The sequence below is a fragment of the Meleagris gallopavo genome, chromosome 1 (assembly GCF_905368555.1).
Source record: "Meleagris gallopavo chromosome 1, MGAL_WU_HG_1.1, whole genome shotgun sequence".
NCBI classification, from domain to species: Eukaryota; Metazoa; Chordata; class Aves; order Galliformes; family Phasianidae; genus Meleagris; species Meleagris gallopavo.
The window spans coordinates 19,729,570-19,745,653 of NC_139404.1; the positions used below are offsets into that span (position 1 = coordinate 19,729,570).

General features: G+C 37.8%; 1 protein-coding gene across 1 annotated transcript in view; it reads left to right on the forward strand.

The window, feature by feature from the left end:
- Positions 1–15,616, forward strand: part of MOV10L1 (Mov10 like RNA helicase 1) — a 34,248-nt gene extending 18,632 nt beyond the window's left edge. The window contains exons 14-26 of the mRNA XM_085216883.1: positions 326–384; positions 867–982; positions 3,930–4,026; positions 4,917–5,095; positions 5,590–5,736; positions 6,108–6,229; positions 6,973–7,072; positions 7,279–7,443; positions 10,053–10,226; positions 11,028–11,177; positions 11,757–11,864; positions 14,945–15,082; positions 15,521–15,616. Coding sequence (XP_085073009.1) covers positions 326–384; positions 867–982; positions 3,930–4,026; positions 4,917–5,095; positions 5,590–5,736; positions 6,108–6,229; positions 6,973–7,072; positions 7,279–7,443; positions 10,053–10,226; positions 11,028–11,177; positions 11,757–11,864; positions 14,945–15,082; positions 15,521–15,616 — 1,651 coding nt within the window. The remainder of the gene's footprint in view (positions 1–325; positions 385–866; positions 983–3,929; positions 4,027–4,916; positions 5,096–5,589; positions 5,737–6,107; positions 6,230–6,972; positions 7,073–7,278; positions 7,444–10,052; positions 10,227–11,027; positions 11,178–11,756; positions 11,865–14,944; positions 15,083–15,520) is intronic.
- Positions 15,617–16,084: the final 468 nt, after the last annotated feature.

Genomic DNA, 16,084 nt, shown 5'->3' on the forward strand with positions numbered 1-16,084 from the left:
GGCGTATTATTTGTATATAGGTGCTTAATCTTCCATTTAAGATCAGTTTTGCAGAAAGCTTGCATGAAAAACTATCCAACTCTGAGACAAAGGGCCATCTTTCTCACTGAAGAGCTGGAGATGTATTAACGCTCATAGCAAGGCTGTTGACTGACATGTCTACAGTGTATTTTCCAATAAATACCCTGCAGTATTTCTGTGTAGAACTATTTTTATAAGCACTGCTACATAGAAAATGTACTGGTTACCTTCATGCTTCTGTAGTTTATGAAAATTTGGGATTTTTCTTTAATCCACAACTGTTGATCTGCTGTTCTAATAACAGGATTCCTAGCAGGCGATGCCAGATGGCAGTCGAGCAAGCTAAATGTCTGGGTGAAAAAGGTACACTTCAGTTGATTTAAGCTGTCTGGAGAGGCTTGTGGGGAGTCTTCTGTTTTTTATTGCTTTCACATCAAGGCATGCTTAGATGGATGCATTATAGTCTGTTTTTACAGGAATTTTCTGTTCATTTAATTGAAAAACAGCTCTGTAAATGTAGAGGTGGGTCTTACTGACCATCGAAAGGAACATGAATGAAAACTTAAGCTTCTGTAAATAGTTCGAACGGATGAGATCTGTATAAATCATACAGTTGTAACAATGGTATGTGAAATGGCAGTGTTTTGTGTTAGCTCAGAACTTAACTCAAAAGCACGGATATCTTGTTCTGTGATTGAGCAGAACGGTCCATGGGATCTTTGCACAGATCTTTTCCACTTTTGTGCTAGGATTATAAACCAGTTATAAAAACATGGAGCAGGATGATATATCAGCAAAATGTGTGTTCATGTGGTTTTCAAATTTTTCTACTTTCTCTTCTGAAGTGTTATTTCCGGAAAAGCTTCTCTTACAGTCACCACAAGATGTCAAGACCCAGAATATCACTAAGTATTGTGGTGTTGATGATGGCTTTGAGCAGTGTTCCCAGCAGAAGAGTGAGGTAATTGTCTGTAAATGTTTGTTCTAACTGAGCAGCATCCAAATTTGTAACAGATACGTACTTCACGGCTGTTGTTAGCAAGTATTTGTTGTAGCATCTAATAATTGAAGTCACATTCTGCTACTTTCTGATAACAGAAGTTTGTTTGCTTACCTGAGGAGAGGAAATTTTATGACAAATGATGCTATTAAGCTAATCCTCTCATCTAGAATGGAAAATTCTAGTAACAACCTGTATTATAATAATTTGATCTGTCACATTTTCCTTAAACTAGTTTTCACGTGAAGTTCTCTCACTGTGGCAGGAAACACTAATCATCCTGATCTGTGCAAATTTACCTAGACTTCTTTACTGCTTGTTAAATTATAGGAAGAAATTGCAGAAGTCTTTCTTAAAACAACCTTCAGAATGATATTTAGTTCTCTTTCCTATTTGAAATAGATTGTCACCAGCACTGAATCAAGTCAGCTTTGAGGTTAGGTTTATTTGGTTTTGTTCAGAGGTTCCACAACATCTGTATACCCTTTTTCAACGTTTTGCAACATTTCCACTGAATGATTCCCCCCCTCCCATTCACAATGTGAATCTTCTATCTGCAACTTTGGCCCCTTGTTACAATATATGCTACTACAAAGAATTGAGAACTGTAGGTCTCTTATTTTTTTTTTTTTCTTTTTTCTTTTCCTAACTCTGTTTTAAGCCATTATAGGCATTAGGCTGCCTATTTACCTCTTCCTTATCAAACTGAAAAGGCTAAGTTGTTTCAACCTCTCTAGTTCTTAGTAACATGATGTTTGTATACATCAAGCATCCATAGTAACTCAGTTTCCCGAACAGGGCCTGGGGATTACTGCTCAGTTAGTGTTCTCATAGCTTGTCCTGATTCATAGTTACTCATTCCCAGGTGCAGAGTTTTCTGTTTAGATTTTCATGAGTTTTTGTTGATCCTACTGCAAAATTTCTTCAAATGAAGATGAGCCATCAGGCATTTCAGCTAAGACTGCTGATATTTGTGTTGTTTGCTAATTTACTGAGTGTGTATTTATTCACATCATAGTCGTTGTTGAAGATAATCATATTTGCCCCAACTACAACCAGGGGTACCTAGTTTGTGACCTGCTTGCAGGTGAGTATTGAACTATTGTTTAACACCAATTGAGCCCAATAGTCCAAACAATTTTCCACTCACCAAATCATCTGTTAATCTAGTTAATGTTCTTGTTGCTCCAAAATAAGAATGCCACAGTAAATAGGCCACTTCAAAAGCCTTACTGAAGCTAAGGAGTATTACAATGACTGCTTTTCTTCTCTCCACATAATAATCCCTTCATTATAGAATGAAATCAGCTGGTCCAGTTCTTACTTCATCAGTAAGTTCTGTCATCTGTTTCTGAACCCACACAATGCTTATCTCTTTCCACCACAACTGTTTGCAGAATCTCTTCTTCTTACTCTGTTCATACTGCATGACCTTCCATATTTTATCCAGTTGTCCAGGTAACATGTTTTATACTTTGCTTGTCCTTGCTTATGCTTCCAGCTTGCATTTTATGAATTCATCAAGAAGCTACAAGCTTAGAAAAGGAGACCTTCTGTTGAAATTCTTGATGATCTTGTGAAGCAGAATGTTTCATTATGATGTCTCATTAAACAGCTTTTAGTTCTCCTGGGCACCCCCATACAACAACATCCTGGAGGCTTTTGCCTCATGATTCCTTGAAGAAGCTGTAGTTTGCTAGAAGATCCAGAGTTGTGACTCTGCTTGTACCTTTTCAGCCTTCTTTCAGATGCTGAGCCTTGCATATCTTGCAATATCTTGCAGTATTTGCAGTAAATGTTGGTGTATATAAGTGTGTCTTTTCCCATATATTCAGCATTATTTATGATTATTGCTTCTGCCATTTTTGCCAGAAAGCTGTCGCCCACTCACTCTTGTAACTCTAGAAACTTCCTGAGTGAAGTGCAATAAGTATGTGAACGATGGAAATCTCCTGTGAGCAGCACAATTTGTGATTGGGAGACTAATGCCAATTGTTTGTGTGAAGTCTTATCCATCTCCTCCTCCTGATAGTGAGGTGTTAGAGACACCCACCAGACAATATTGCTCCTGTTCCATCCTGCTCTGGTAACAGCTCAGACATGGCCCTGGTTTTGCTGTAATTTCCAGTCAAAATGCTCCATCACATGAAGAGAGATATGGCGGTAGGAGGCACAGCATAGCTAGTTACTGCAGGATGCCTGCTTTTACTGGGTCAATTCTGGTTAACTAGAAAGGTGACAGAGAACATAATAAGGATCCCTCATCTTACCCCAGAACGTGATCCTCTAAAGCTCTGATCTTTTCAGGTTGTCACTGGTACCTGTCTGGATAAATAGCATAGTGACTAATCAGAAGGACTACCTAAGCCTTGCAGTGTTCTCCTGGCATCATGGCTCTAGGGAAGCAGAAAAAACACCAGGATAACATGGCTAGGAAGCAAGTACCCCAGTCCTGTATAAGAAATAATCAACACTAACGCTTGTCTTTACTGTTAGAAACAGTATTATTAAGAGAACTGCAGCAGTTGATCCAGAGTGCTGGTAGTGCCACTACAAGCAGTTTCTTCTTGAGCTGCAGTCTGAGAGGTATCATCTCTCAGAACTTGGGTGTTAGTTTTTATGGAAGGAGATAAGTTACTTGACTATGGCTTCAAAATCCACATTGAGGGTGTAAAGTATTTGTGAAGTAGATGTTTAAAGTTACCATAAATACAAACTTTGAGAAACCTTAAATTTAAGATGGGAACTCCTAGCGTTTTATACTCTCTTTCTTCACAGATGTTCTATTTATTGAAGTAAAGCCATTTAATGGAGAAAAAATAAAACTAAGCAATTTCAAGTATTAGTGAAGATGGTTGCCTGTTTCTGTAAAGTTGTAAATGTGTTTACCTTTGTTTGATATTTCCAGGTCAGAAAGCTGCAGAACAAGCAGACAAAATGCATGGCATTGAGGCAGATAAACATAGCAGATGCAGCAACTGCTTCTGCAGAAACAAGCCAACTTGGTATATTTTACTACTTTCTTCAATATTTAAGTATAGCCAGTTCAGGATTGCAGTCACTTCAGACAAACAGGCAGAGTGCAGCGTCTTTGAGATGTCCTCATGCTCATTTAAGGAGAAACTTTGCAGCAAGAAGTTTCATTAGAGCCCTTCTGTGGATTATTTCAACGTCTTCAGTTAAGCAGACTTCCAGTGATATAGTTTGTACTCAGTAAACAAACTATTCCTAATCACCAACTGAAATATTTTTGGTTACACTTAGAGTTTCCACTTTGTTGCTGGAATGTGTACTTTGCTGAAAATGGTAACTATTTCTGAAAAGTTTCAGAAAGTGCCTATCATGTATATGCTTATCTGAGAAGTGTGACTTCAGCAGTTAACTGCACTAATATTGAAAGAGAGGGATTTTATCTCTTTGTAACAATAACATACCTGAATTGGAAAGCAGATTACTTAGATGGCACGTCTGTCCAGGAGTTAATAAGATTCTGTTGTGGTAAACTGCAGCTAAACTGAATGAGGTGTGGAGGAATTCCTGTGGTCTGTATGACTACCATAGGTCATCTAGTAGTGGTACTGTCTCTGAAAGTTTACTGAAATTTTGCAGTTAAGGGGGGCGGGGGGGAGGAGGGGGAAAGAGCTTAATGTTAAAATTACTGAAGTTTTTACAGATTTTTTTTTTTTTTTTAAGTAGATAATGATGATCCTTTTTTGTCCATTAATTTTTTAGGAGATCCAGTATACTTCTGAATTATTGATGTTTTCTTTTCTCTGTGCTGTTCTAGGAAAATGGAAAAAAATAAATTAAGGCGTAATATGAATTGCAGTTGCTTTAATCTGTATATGCTTAAAAATATTTTTGCAATTTTAATATGTACTTATCTTGATCATAGTTGAAGAAACTGAGAAAATTAAATGGAGAGCTGGTGAATTTTTCAATCCTATGCTTAACAAGCAGCAGAAACTGGCAGTGAAAAGGATACTGAGTGGTGAATGTCGTCCAACACCTTATATTCTCTTTGGACCACCAGGAACTGGAAAAACAATAACAGTAGTTGAAGCTATTTTGCAGGTAATGGTGGATAATAAATGGATAGTCTCTAATCTTTTCAGTGTTAGAACACTTAAGGTGAATCTGTGAGTACCATCACTTCTTTTTTTTTTTTTCCTAAGCAAGATTTGGAAATATTCTTCATAAGCCTTTTCACTGAGCTATTCAGAATGATGAAATTAGTATGAATTTGAAAAAAAAATCCTGAATGGTTTATTTTTATATCTTAAGGCTTTAGTGAATATTATCTAACTTGTGATTCTAGTACTGCATAATAGATTCTTGAAGCAGAGTATGCATTAATGTCATAACCATGCAGCAGTTCTGCTCTGAGTGTACTCAGCTTGAGAACACTTAAATCATGGATGTCAGGAGTAGTGTTCTTGAATTGCAAAAGGATGGATGATTACAATCTGAATTCTGTATTCAGTGAAATAAAATGGATATATGTTTGAGCTGTTGCTACTTTTCCAAATAACCTTTTCTTTTTGTGATGTCCATCTTTTTGAATGTAGATACATTTTACTTTACCAGATAGTCGAATCTTGGTTTGTGCGCCATCAAATGCTGCAACAGACCTGATTTGCTTGCGGCTGCATCAAAGCAATCTATTAAAACCAGGAGCTATGGTCCGAGTCAATGCTACCTGCAGATCCGCAGAGGTAAATGCTACAGATAACTGGTACTATTTCCTTTTTAATATTTTAATCTGAAAATACTGATTTATTAATGCAACTGTCAATATTTATTAGGCTGCTGAGAACTTGGCTAGGAAAGTAATAACTAATCTAACTTTTCCGGAAGGTGAACTGAAAAATATTTGTGTATGAAACATATCTACAGTCTTGATGGATGAGGAGAATGCATATATCTTCTTCAGTCACATTCAACCAAGAATCCATTTCAGTGCATGAATTTAAGTCTAAACATTTTGTTTCACTTCCAAAATAGTGTTTTTGATGAGTTTTTTTAATTATTCAAATAAAAACATCTGCAGTGGTATTTTGCTAAGTATATTGTTTTGTTCCTACAGCAAATTGATGACATGGTGAAACCTTATTGCAAGGATGGTGATGATATTTGGAAAGCAGTGTGGTTCAGGATAATAATTACCACTTGCTGTAGTGCGGGAATGTTCTATCAAACAGGAACAAGGTACAGTACTGCAAACAGGAGTATTGTTGAGATATCTGGCTTCCTGGCAAACCTCTTGTTCTTAATAATGTTTCAGCTGAGAATTTCTTCAGAGTAAGTTTAAGAAAGCGTCTTGACACAGTTGTTCTTCCACCACAGGCAGTGGGAGCCTTAGTTGTGACGTTGCTGTTTACAGACGTGTTGTCTTAAAAGCATTTAGGAGTTCCATTAAAAATCATACTGTACTTAGTTTTTTAAATAAAAATCTCATTAGTTGTAAAGAGCCACCATGTAAAGTGCTGTTAAGTAAAGATTCTTCTGGTTTTGCTTTCAGCTTTCTAAAAGGACGCTCTTAAGAGCGTCTCCCTAACTGATTTAAGAGTTGTTTTAAAGAAATAAAGGCTAGCAGTTGTCTTTGCTAAACCAAGTGCATTATTCAAATGAAATAGTTGGAGGTATTTGAGAACAAGGAAAATTTTTCCAAATGTCTTAACCATACTATATATAAAGTTATAATTAAGATAAGCATTGGTTGTATATATGTGAGCATATAGGAGAACTCCCAGATGAAGAATTAGAAGGAAAAACACAGTGACTGCCTTCTGCCTTTTGATGTATTTTCAGCCTTTGATGTATTTGTGGAGGTGCCTGGGGTGCTTGACAAGGATGTGTACAGAATTGCTCAGATCAGCCACGGGGTGGCAGAATTAACTTATCTGGGGGGGAAAAATGCCCAGTTCTGAGTTCCTGTTATTTAATTCTAGGCTTGGACACTTCACACATGTGATTTTGGATGAGGCTGGGCAAGCAAGTGAACCAGAAAGCCTAATTCCTATTGGATTAATTTCAGAAGTTAATGGTCAGGTAGTTGTCTAAGCATCATCTTTCGAGAGGAAAAAAGTTTATTAGCAATGTGAATGATGCAAGATGTAAGCTGCCATTCCTGATAATGACTATGAAGTTCTGAGTGCATGTAATAAACCTCACAAACGTACAATTAAGTCAGTTATAGATTTTGAACAGTTTTCATTTTCCACACTTTAACAAAATTGTTTTTTTTAAATACACAGATAGTTCTGGTTGGAGATCCAAAGCAGTTAGGGCCTCTAATAAAATCTAGAATTGCAGTGGCATTTGGATTAAATATATCCTTGCTGGAAAGGCTGATATCAAGAGATATGTACCTGAGAGATGAGGATGCTTTTAGCGCTGATGGATCGTATAACCCTTTGTTGGTGAGTAAAATTAAATTATTTTACTTTTTTTTTCAGATAAAGAATGATAAACTATGTTTGCTGATATTTACTTAAGGCCCTTTTTTTTTTTTTTTTTTTTTTTGTCTTTTAATCCCCATGCTTAGGTTTAAGTCTGGCTTGAACATTAGCTTACTAGTAAGTCTTTATTATTTTGAATATGTATTCCAAATAGCAGGCATGCTGTAACATCTTAAAACCTTTCTTTGCTTAAAAACAAGATTTCTTCAGAGTTGGTCAAATGCAGTGCATGTAGCAAAATTCTCAGTAAGGGTTTCATTGTCCAACTTAAAGTAACTTTATAACATAATTCTTCACAAATGCGCAAGTGCAATTTAAGCTTTTAACATGACGAGACAAGTAAAGCTGCCTCTTTAAATACAAAGATTCATTTTTGAACATGTTATTTCAGGAAGTGAGGAAAAAATATTCTCTGAAGGATAACCTTCTGTATTTTTCTGATATAAGCATCAGAAGACAATTTTTACACTGTATTTGTGGGAGTACTTCATAATATTTCATGGCATAGAGAAGTACTTAAACTTTTCCTTTCACCTCTGTGCTGGAATTATGAGGGCTGCTCAGAAGGTAATGCCTCCTATTTTATCATGTTGGCCCACAGCAACAGAGGCAGATGTTGGTGATATGGCAGTAGAGGTTGAACCTTCCCACCAGTATTCCACTGCATTCTGTTGCCATTTGATAAATGACAACAGAGAGGCAGTCCTGACAAAATGATGTCTGAAATGGAAGTGCATATGAAGCAAAGGTGTGTTGTTGAATTCCTCCATACAGAAGAAAATTGACATTGATCAGTGCTTGCTGAACATTTATGTAACCCAAACAGTGGATATGAGTACAGTGAGACAATGGGTTGTGCATTTCAGCAGTGGTTACAGTGGGTCACCTCCTCTGGTGCAAGTTTTTACAAGCGTTGCATACAGACTTTTGCTCATAGCTGGCAAGAACTTATAGCTAATAGCGGTAACTGTTGAAAAAGAGTGTTCTGTAGCTGAGAATTTCCTCTATAAAAAAGAGCTGAGTACAGGGGGATGATTGCCTCCCTGCTCCTGCTGACTACATTACTTCTGATACAAGCCAGGATGCAGTTGGCCTTCTTGGTGACCTGGACACTGTTGGCTCATGTTCAGCTGAACATTAACCAACACTCCCAGGTCCTTTTCCTCCACACAGTGTTCCAGCCACTCAGCCCCAAGCCTGTAGCATTGCATGGAGTGGCTGTGACCAAAGTATAGGACCCAGCATTGATCTTGTTCACGATTGTACAGTTGGCTTCAGCCCACTTGTCTAGCCTATCCAGATCCCTCTGCAGAGCCTTCCTAACCCTAGACAAATTGACACTTCCTGCCAGCTTGGTGTTGACTGCAAACTTACTGAGGGTGTGCTCAATCCCATGATCCGGATCATCAGTAAAGATATTGAACAGGATGGGCCCCAGTAGCACCCCTGGGGAGCACCACTCGTGACCAGAAACCAGCTGAATGTGACTCCATTCACCACCACTCTCTGAGTACTGCCCTCCAAACAGCTCTGTGCCCTTTCTAGCTCTGTCTTCCTTTGTGGTCCTGCATAGCTCTGTTCAACTCTGTTGAAAAGAAAAGAGTGAAAACCCTAGGGCAAGAGCACTGTTTTGGGTAATCAGTTCTTGAATGAAGACAGCTCTGCACATGCATATTGAAAATGTCTTCATTTTTTAGGTACAGAAAACAAACTAACAAAAAAACTGATAACATCTGGCCAGAGGAAGAAATCTGATGGCAAACTTAAGTTGCTCAAGGGAGGTTGGGTACTAGGTGATGTTTAATTTTACGCGTTAGGTTGTGTTCAGCTTCCTAAGGAAAAGTTTTCTGAAACTCCCAAAATTTCTGTTCTTGTACTTTTTTTTTATACAATGTTCAAGGAGAGTTGGCATTGTAAGACAGCAGGAAATGAGAGCTTGAAGGATCTCACCGGTCTTCAGGTATCATGTCTTCTTACAGTGCATAATTGGAATGACTGGAATATTTCTTCAAGGGCATTCTTTCATTTGAAGACAGGCAGTTCTGGTTTCCAAGGCCTGCCTCTGTCAGATGTTATGATAACTGGCTCTTCTGATGCTCCCTCTCTGCCCTTCAAGTCTTCCCCTCCAAAAAATAAGTTTTATCCATGGAAATCCCTTGGAAACAACCTGAACTGAATTAAAAAAGGAGACATAATGTGTCTATAGATCAAACTAGAGAATTCTTCCTTCATCTTTCATGTATATTTGGTTCCTTTTTTTTCCTTTTTTTTCCCCCTCTCCCTTTAGAAGGAGAAGAGATGGTCCATTTCCTTCCCATTTAGGGGGGAAGAAACTTGTTTTTTATTTAGTGTTTACTTATAGATCAAAGCTGCATTTTTTGCCTTTAATACAATTTTTTGGCAGCTTTAGGAAAGCTAACATTGCAAGATGGTAAGTGGTCCTCTTGAGAGCTGCATACGTTGAAGTCTGATGAATAACTCAATTATCTTTATGAATTCCTTCCAACTCAGGATATTCTATGGTTCTAACTGCCCATTTTGGTTACAGATTTTATTTTTTGTCTCTGCAGATCACAAAACTCATAAACAACTACAGGTCACATTCTGCATTGCTTGCCTTACCATCTAAACTGTTTTATAATAAAGAGCTCGAAGTTTGTGCAGATGCTTCAGTAGTAACTTCTTTGTTACACTGGGAGAAATTGCCCAGGAAAGGGTTTCCATTAATTTTTCATGGAGTAAGGGTATGTAAAATGTTCATGTAGTCTAAGTAAAAATAAAGAGGCTTCATAGAAGTTTGCTAATGTTGTAGACAAAAGTTTTATTCATCAGAATGAGTTTCAGAAAGAATATGGAAAAAGAATAAGTCTTTTGCAAAAAGTGTGGCTTCTTGACCATCTGGTTTTCAAAACAACTACTGAAGACAAATAGTTTTCTAAAAACTTAAGCAGCTGCAGATTGCAGGATATTGTGAAGATGTTTTAATAAAAATTTAAATTGGCAAATAATAGCAGTATGGAGTTGCAGGCAGCTCTGTTAGATTTAGATTAATTCAGGTAAGAGTATGCTGCACTAGAATGAATGCAAGCCTCTAAAACTAAAAGTTTATTAAAGATTAAAAAGTCGAAGATAAAACTGGTACTTCAGGAAGAAAAGTTTTTGTGGGTCTTCCAAGAAGTTAGTGAAGTAGAAAGTGGTGTATCCACTGTTCAGAGGTGCTTGTGTCCTCTTCAGTTTTGCTCAAAAGCAGGATAACAGCTTGCAAACATTTGTTATTCTGAGCTGAGATTTATATTCTTTGTCACATATGTGAAGCACCATTGTCATAGAATACAAGTGGTGGTTGCTCATTGAAAAGGATTTATAGCAAATAAAGACATTTGTGTATAATGTTACGTTACAATTTCTGTTGTTCTTTAGATATTTCTTTGTTTGTTTTTTGTTTGTTTTGCATTTAAGATGTGTAAGACTACTATAATCAATTAAATATGTAGTTAGTTTTTGCACATGGTCTTCATCTGCTCACTTTGCTTCTCCTAATACAGGGCAAGGAAACTCGTGAAGGTCACAGTCCTTCATGGTTTAATCCAACTGAAGCAGTTCAAGTAATGCAGTACTGTTGCCACCTGGCTAAAAATGAAAGCATTGCAGTGTCAGTGACTGATATTGGAGTGATTACACCGTATCGTAAGCAGGTATAGCTAGTATTTAAAACTTCAAAGTTATTGTATTTAAAGTTGTAGTTTTGCATTGCTGCTCTGGTTTGGTCAAGTGGGAAGGCATATCTCAGAGCTTCACTGTGTTATGCAATGTATTATCATTCAATAATGATGTTCCCATTAAATCTAGACTTTAGAATGAAAATCCTCAGTTTTTTCACTCTGTCTTCAGGGGATGGGGGAAACTGTTTGCCCTACCACTCCTGTGGTAAGTCCTGGGTTGGCACGTATTCCATGATAGAAGAAGAGCTTGCATGGATCAACTCCTAAGATCTAAGTTGTTTGTGTCATTAAAATCTATAAAAAACCTGTTAATTTCCATTTACATGTAGGTAGCAAACATTCCCCCTGTTGAGTCACATAAGAAGTGTTGTACATAGCAGGAAAAGTTACTGTTTTGTTTTAAAACCTTAATAGCGAATGATGGCTAAGCTTGGTGTAGGCATTCCCTACAACCTATCTGTGTTAAATTTCTTCACATGTCTCATGCCTTTGGTTTCGAAGTAATCCACTCTAAAATATAAAAATAAATTTCTTCAAACATTTTTTTTCTAGGTAGAAAAAATTAAATTTCTTCTGAGAAGCATTGATTTGTCAGATATTAAAGTTGGCACAGTAGAAGAGTTTCAAGGACAAGAGTGCATGGTTACCATCTTATCAACAGTATGTATATTTGTGGTCTTGTCTAGAATATTTGCGTGTTCTTAATTCTCTGTAACTTTTTCCTTTTTGAGATGGAGCTTTGGGGAATGAGGATGAGAAAACCAAGGGAACTCATTATGTCACTAGTCTGTCATAGTATTTGGGAAAAATACTTAATTGAAATGCATGTAAACAGGATGGTATCTGTGCTTTTGAGGTAGACTTCAAGAGTTTCTAGATAATTCAAAATGAGTTTATAGAGTTTCATACAGATAATACATCTTCACTTAAGCGTGCTGAGAGACGATGGAAACTGGATAAACATATATTTATCCAGTATAAATATTAGAACTGTATAAATCACAGTAATCATTGTTTAGCTTATGAATGTCGATGTAGGTTCTTTTCATTTTCTGTTTGAGAATTACCGCATAACTGTATACAGCTGATGATTACCCAGACACTAGTGCCCCCTTCCCTTCCCTTCCCTTCCCTTCCCTTCCCTTCCCTTCCCTTCCCTTCCCTTCCCTTCCCTTCCCTTCCCTTCCCTTCCCTTCCCTTCCCTTCCCTTCCCTTCCCTTCCCTTCCCTTCCCTTCCCTTCCCTTCCCTTCCCTTCCCCAAAAAAGGAATCCAGTATCCTTTTTTACTGTTAGGAGAACACTTGACAGTCTTTCATGATCATTTTCATGATGCGCTGCTGAAGTGTTCTGATGGTTAAGTATTGGGATGTTGGTAAATGTCTTTTCTAGCTTTTGGCTATTTGAATCTGAAGCTATAAAATGCCTTGCAAAAAAAGGGACAGGGAAAAGAATTCTGTGCTGTGGTTGTACTTCAGCAGTACTCTGGTCACAGGACATCATTTTCACAGTACTTTGCTTCCTTGATTCGGTGTTGGTGTTGGTTGACTACACCTACATAAATATGACAGTACAGAGGCACAAATTGCATCGCTAGATATTTTTATATAAACATGAGAATGCAGAGCTGTTTGTTTTCACTCTTTGCAATAAATGAATCTTTCAGAAAATTTCTGACTGATCACAGAATCATAAAATGGCTCAGGTTGGAAGGGACCTTGCAGTCATCTAGTTTCAATCCCTCTGCCACGGGCAGGTTGCCACCCACCAGATGAGACTGCCCAGGGCCCCATCCAACCCGGCCTTGATGAGGCATCTACAGCTTCTCTGGCAGCTTGTGCCTGCATCTAATCTAAGTCTCTCCTCTTTTAGATTAAAACAATTCCCCTTTATCCTATCACTATCAGATTATGTAGTATGGTGCTCACCCTCCTGTTTATAAGCTCCCTTTAAGTACTGGAAGGCTGCAGTGAAGTCTTCCCAGAGCCTTCTCTTCTCCAGACTGAACAAGCCCAGTTCCCTTCAGCCTTTCTGGAGGGGTGTTCCAGCCCTTCGATCATCTTCATGGCCCTCCTCTGGGACCAGTTTGAGAATTCCACATCTTTTTCTTTCCTGGACGCCCCAGGCCTGAACACAGTACTTTAGACAGAGCTTCACAGGGGCAGAGTAGAGTGGAGCAATCACCTCCCTCTCCCTGCTCTCCGCCCCTCTTTTGATGCAGCCTAGGATATTGTTGGCCTTCCAAGCTGCACATGCACACTGCTGGTTCATATCAAGCTTCTTGTCCATCAGGACCCCCATGTCCTTCCCCGCAGGGCTGCTCGCAAGGAGTTCTCCCACTCTATATGCATATCTGGAATGGCCCTGACCCAAGTGCGACACCTTGAATCTCATTTAGGTTCACCTGGTTCCACTTCTCAAGCTTAATAGAAGGGGATGTTGGGGAAATACAGGAAGATGGAAGTTTGGGAAGATGTTTTTAATTGTATTCAGTCCAACCATTGCATTTGGTGAGGAGGCAAGACGAGAAGAATGCATCACTAAGTTTGGAGTTTCTGTTGTTATTTGGAAGGTGGTAGCCCTTGCCTTTCACCATAGCTTTGCAAACTTTGCTGAAGCTATCAGTCACTGTATAAAATTGAGTTCAGAATACAAAAAAAAAAAATCTGTGCTTGCTTTTTTTCCGAATGATAGTATGTTTTTGGTGCAATAAGTCTCAGAGTGAAGTAGAAGAGATGTGTCTGGAATGTGGAGTTCTTGCAGTATTTGTGACATGGGATCCTTCAGAGCTGTTCAGGAATATGCATTACAGACTGAGCTCCTGTAAGTCTGGGTAATGGCATAGAGGACAAATGATCAAAGGCAGAAGTAAAACCCAGGGATTTGAGGCTCAAGGTAGGAGCAGTACTAGACTACTTCTAACAGGCACACACAATTTCCAGGAGAGAGAAGGACAAAACAGCCATGAAAACAGTCAAAGCCCTGAAGATAGTTTGACTTGGGTGCGATGAGGAAGGAAGAAGTTGGTTTGGGTGAGGTGGTATTTTGTGGCTTGAAGAAACCATTTGGGGATTTGCTTGCTCTTTTTTTCCTAATGGTAGTGGTACCATGCTTAACTTAGTTATTCTTCATTTTATGATAGCTTTTGAATCCAGCATTGTAACTGTATAGTTTTAGGTACATGATATGTTCCTATTCATAAAACCCATTTGTGATGGGAAATTGTTTTATCAAATATTAATTCAAATGTTGATGAGATAAAGCTGAAAATTTAATGAAAAACTGAATTTGCTCTAACAGTGTTTCAGTGGCATTTTCTTCTAAGCTAAGGCCACGATGACTGACAGGACAGTCGGAAATGTCGTTGATTTTTAGGACATCAAAAAACCCACCAACTCTAGCAGTTCTTCTACTGAAAAGATTACATCTTGAAAAACACTGACTTTATGTTGGTATCTTGTGTTTCAGCTTACAGTGGATATTCCTGATGCTCAAATAAAGCTAATACACCATTCTCTTGAAATTGCTGAAGTTATATTAGTGCACTGTTGGAAAATAGACCTTCTCTGGGAAAACCAATGGTGGAATATAAGTTAGATAGCTTCAAAATCCAAAATTCAGCTAACTTGTGTATTGCTCACATTTAGCTTTGGTTTGCTATAGTGAGCAAATTAAGCTTTCTGATAGATTAAAGTTGCGCTGTGACAAAGTAAGTTTTGAATCTATATCTAATTAATTTTTAGGTGCGATCTTATGAAGACACACTTGCTGAAGAGGAATACTATTTGGGCTTTCTCTCTAACCCAAAGAGATTCAATGTAGCAATTACTAGAGCAAAAGCTTTGCTGATTGTCATAGGAAATCCTCATCTTCTTGTGAAAGTAAGTTGTTTTTGTTTTCTTCTTATATCTTTGAATCATCTATGATATTTGCCATGGTAAATGACTAACTTGGAGGGGATTACCTGAATGCCATTATTTTCATTTTTAAATGGAGGGAGATAGAAGTGATTAATCCCAATTAACCACCTGCCAAAGAGGTCTTCTTTTTGTGCTCATGAGTGGTTCTTTCTGACCTTCTCAACAGAAAGAACAGTATTCTTGAATGAACTGAGTGGGAGGTGTGGTCTCCCCACACCTACGTGCAACACGTGTAACTTAATCCATCTGAAGGTATCTTCCTGCTATGTTGCTCCACGCTTGCACTGTTTGTGCTGTTCTGTTTATGGAAAAGGTCCTATTTGTGCGCCACGTTAATTTTTTGGCAGGTTCGTTACACAGAGTAACATGTTTATGTTAAACATCAATCTTTTCTTGTAGGATCCCTGTTTTTGTGCACTATTAGAGTACAGTTTAATGAATAACGCTTATGTTGGTTGTGACCTGCCTTCTGAGCTGAGAAGCCTGCAACAGTGAGTATCTAGGCTTCACTGTAACCATGCTAGACACAGAGCAATTTAAGACATTTTTCAAGCTTATGTTATTTGAAAGATGATAAATAGAAAAATGTGTGCTACAAAAGTAACATTTGATTTTATGGTCATAAATACTGTAAACATAACATGTTTACTGTAAACATAACATGTTTACAGTTAACTATTAAATACAGGATGTTTTGGACTTGGTATTTTGCATACCTCTGAACATTGCAGCATGTGTTTGGGGAACAGAAGGATTTGAGGGGGGCATGCTGTAGGGAGAAGCATTTACGGTAGTTGTACTAAAAGAATTTTCTTGATTGATTTAAACACATTCCTTCTAGGATCATATAATATGTTGCTATATTGTCTTCTAGATAATATTATACTATATTATTATATTGTTACAGTATTATTATAATATTATTATCTTCTAGATGAAATTAACTATCAAAGTCTTTGTTCT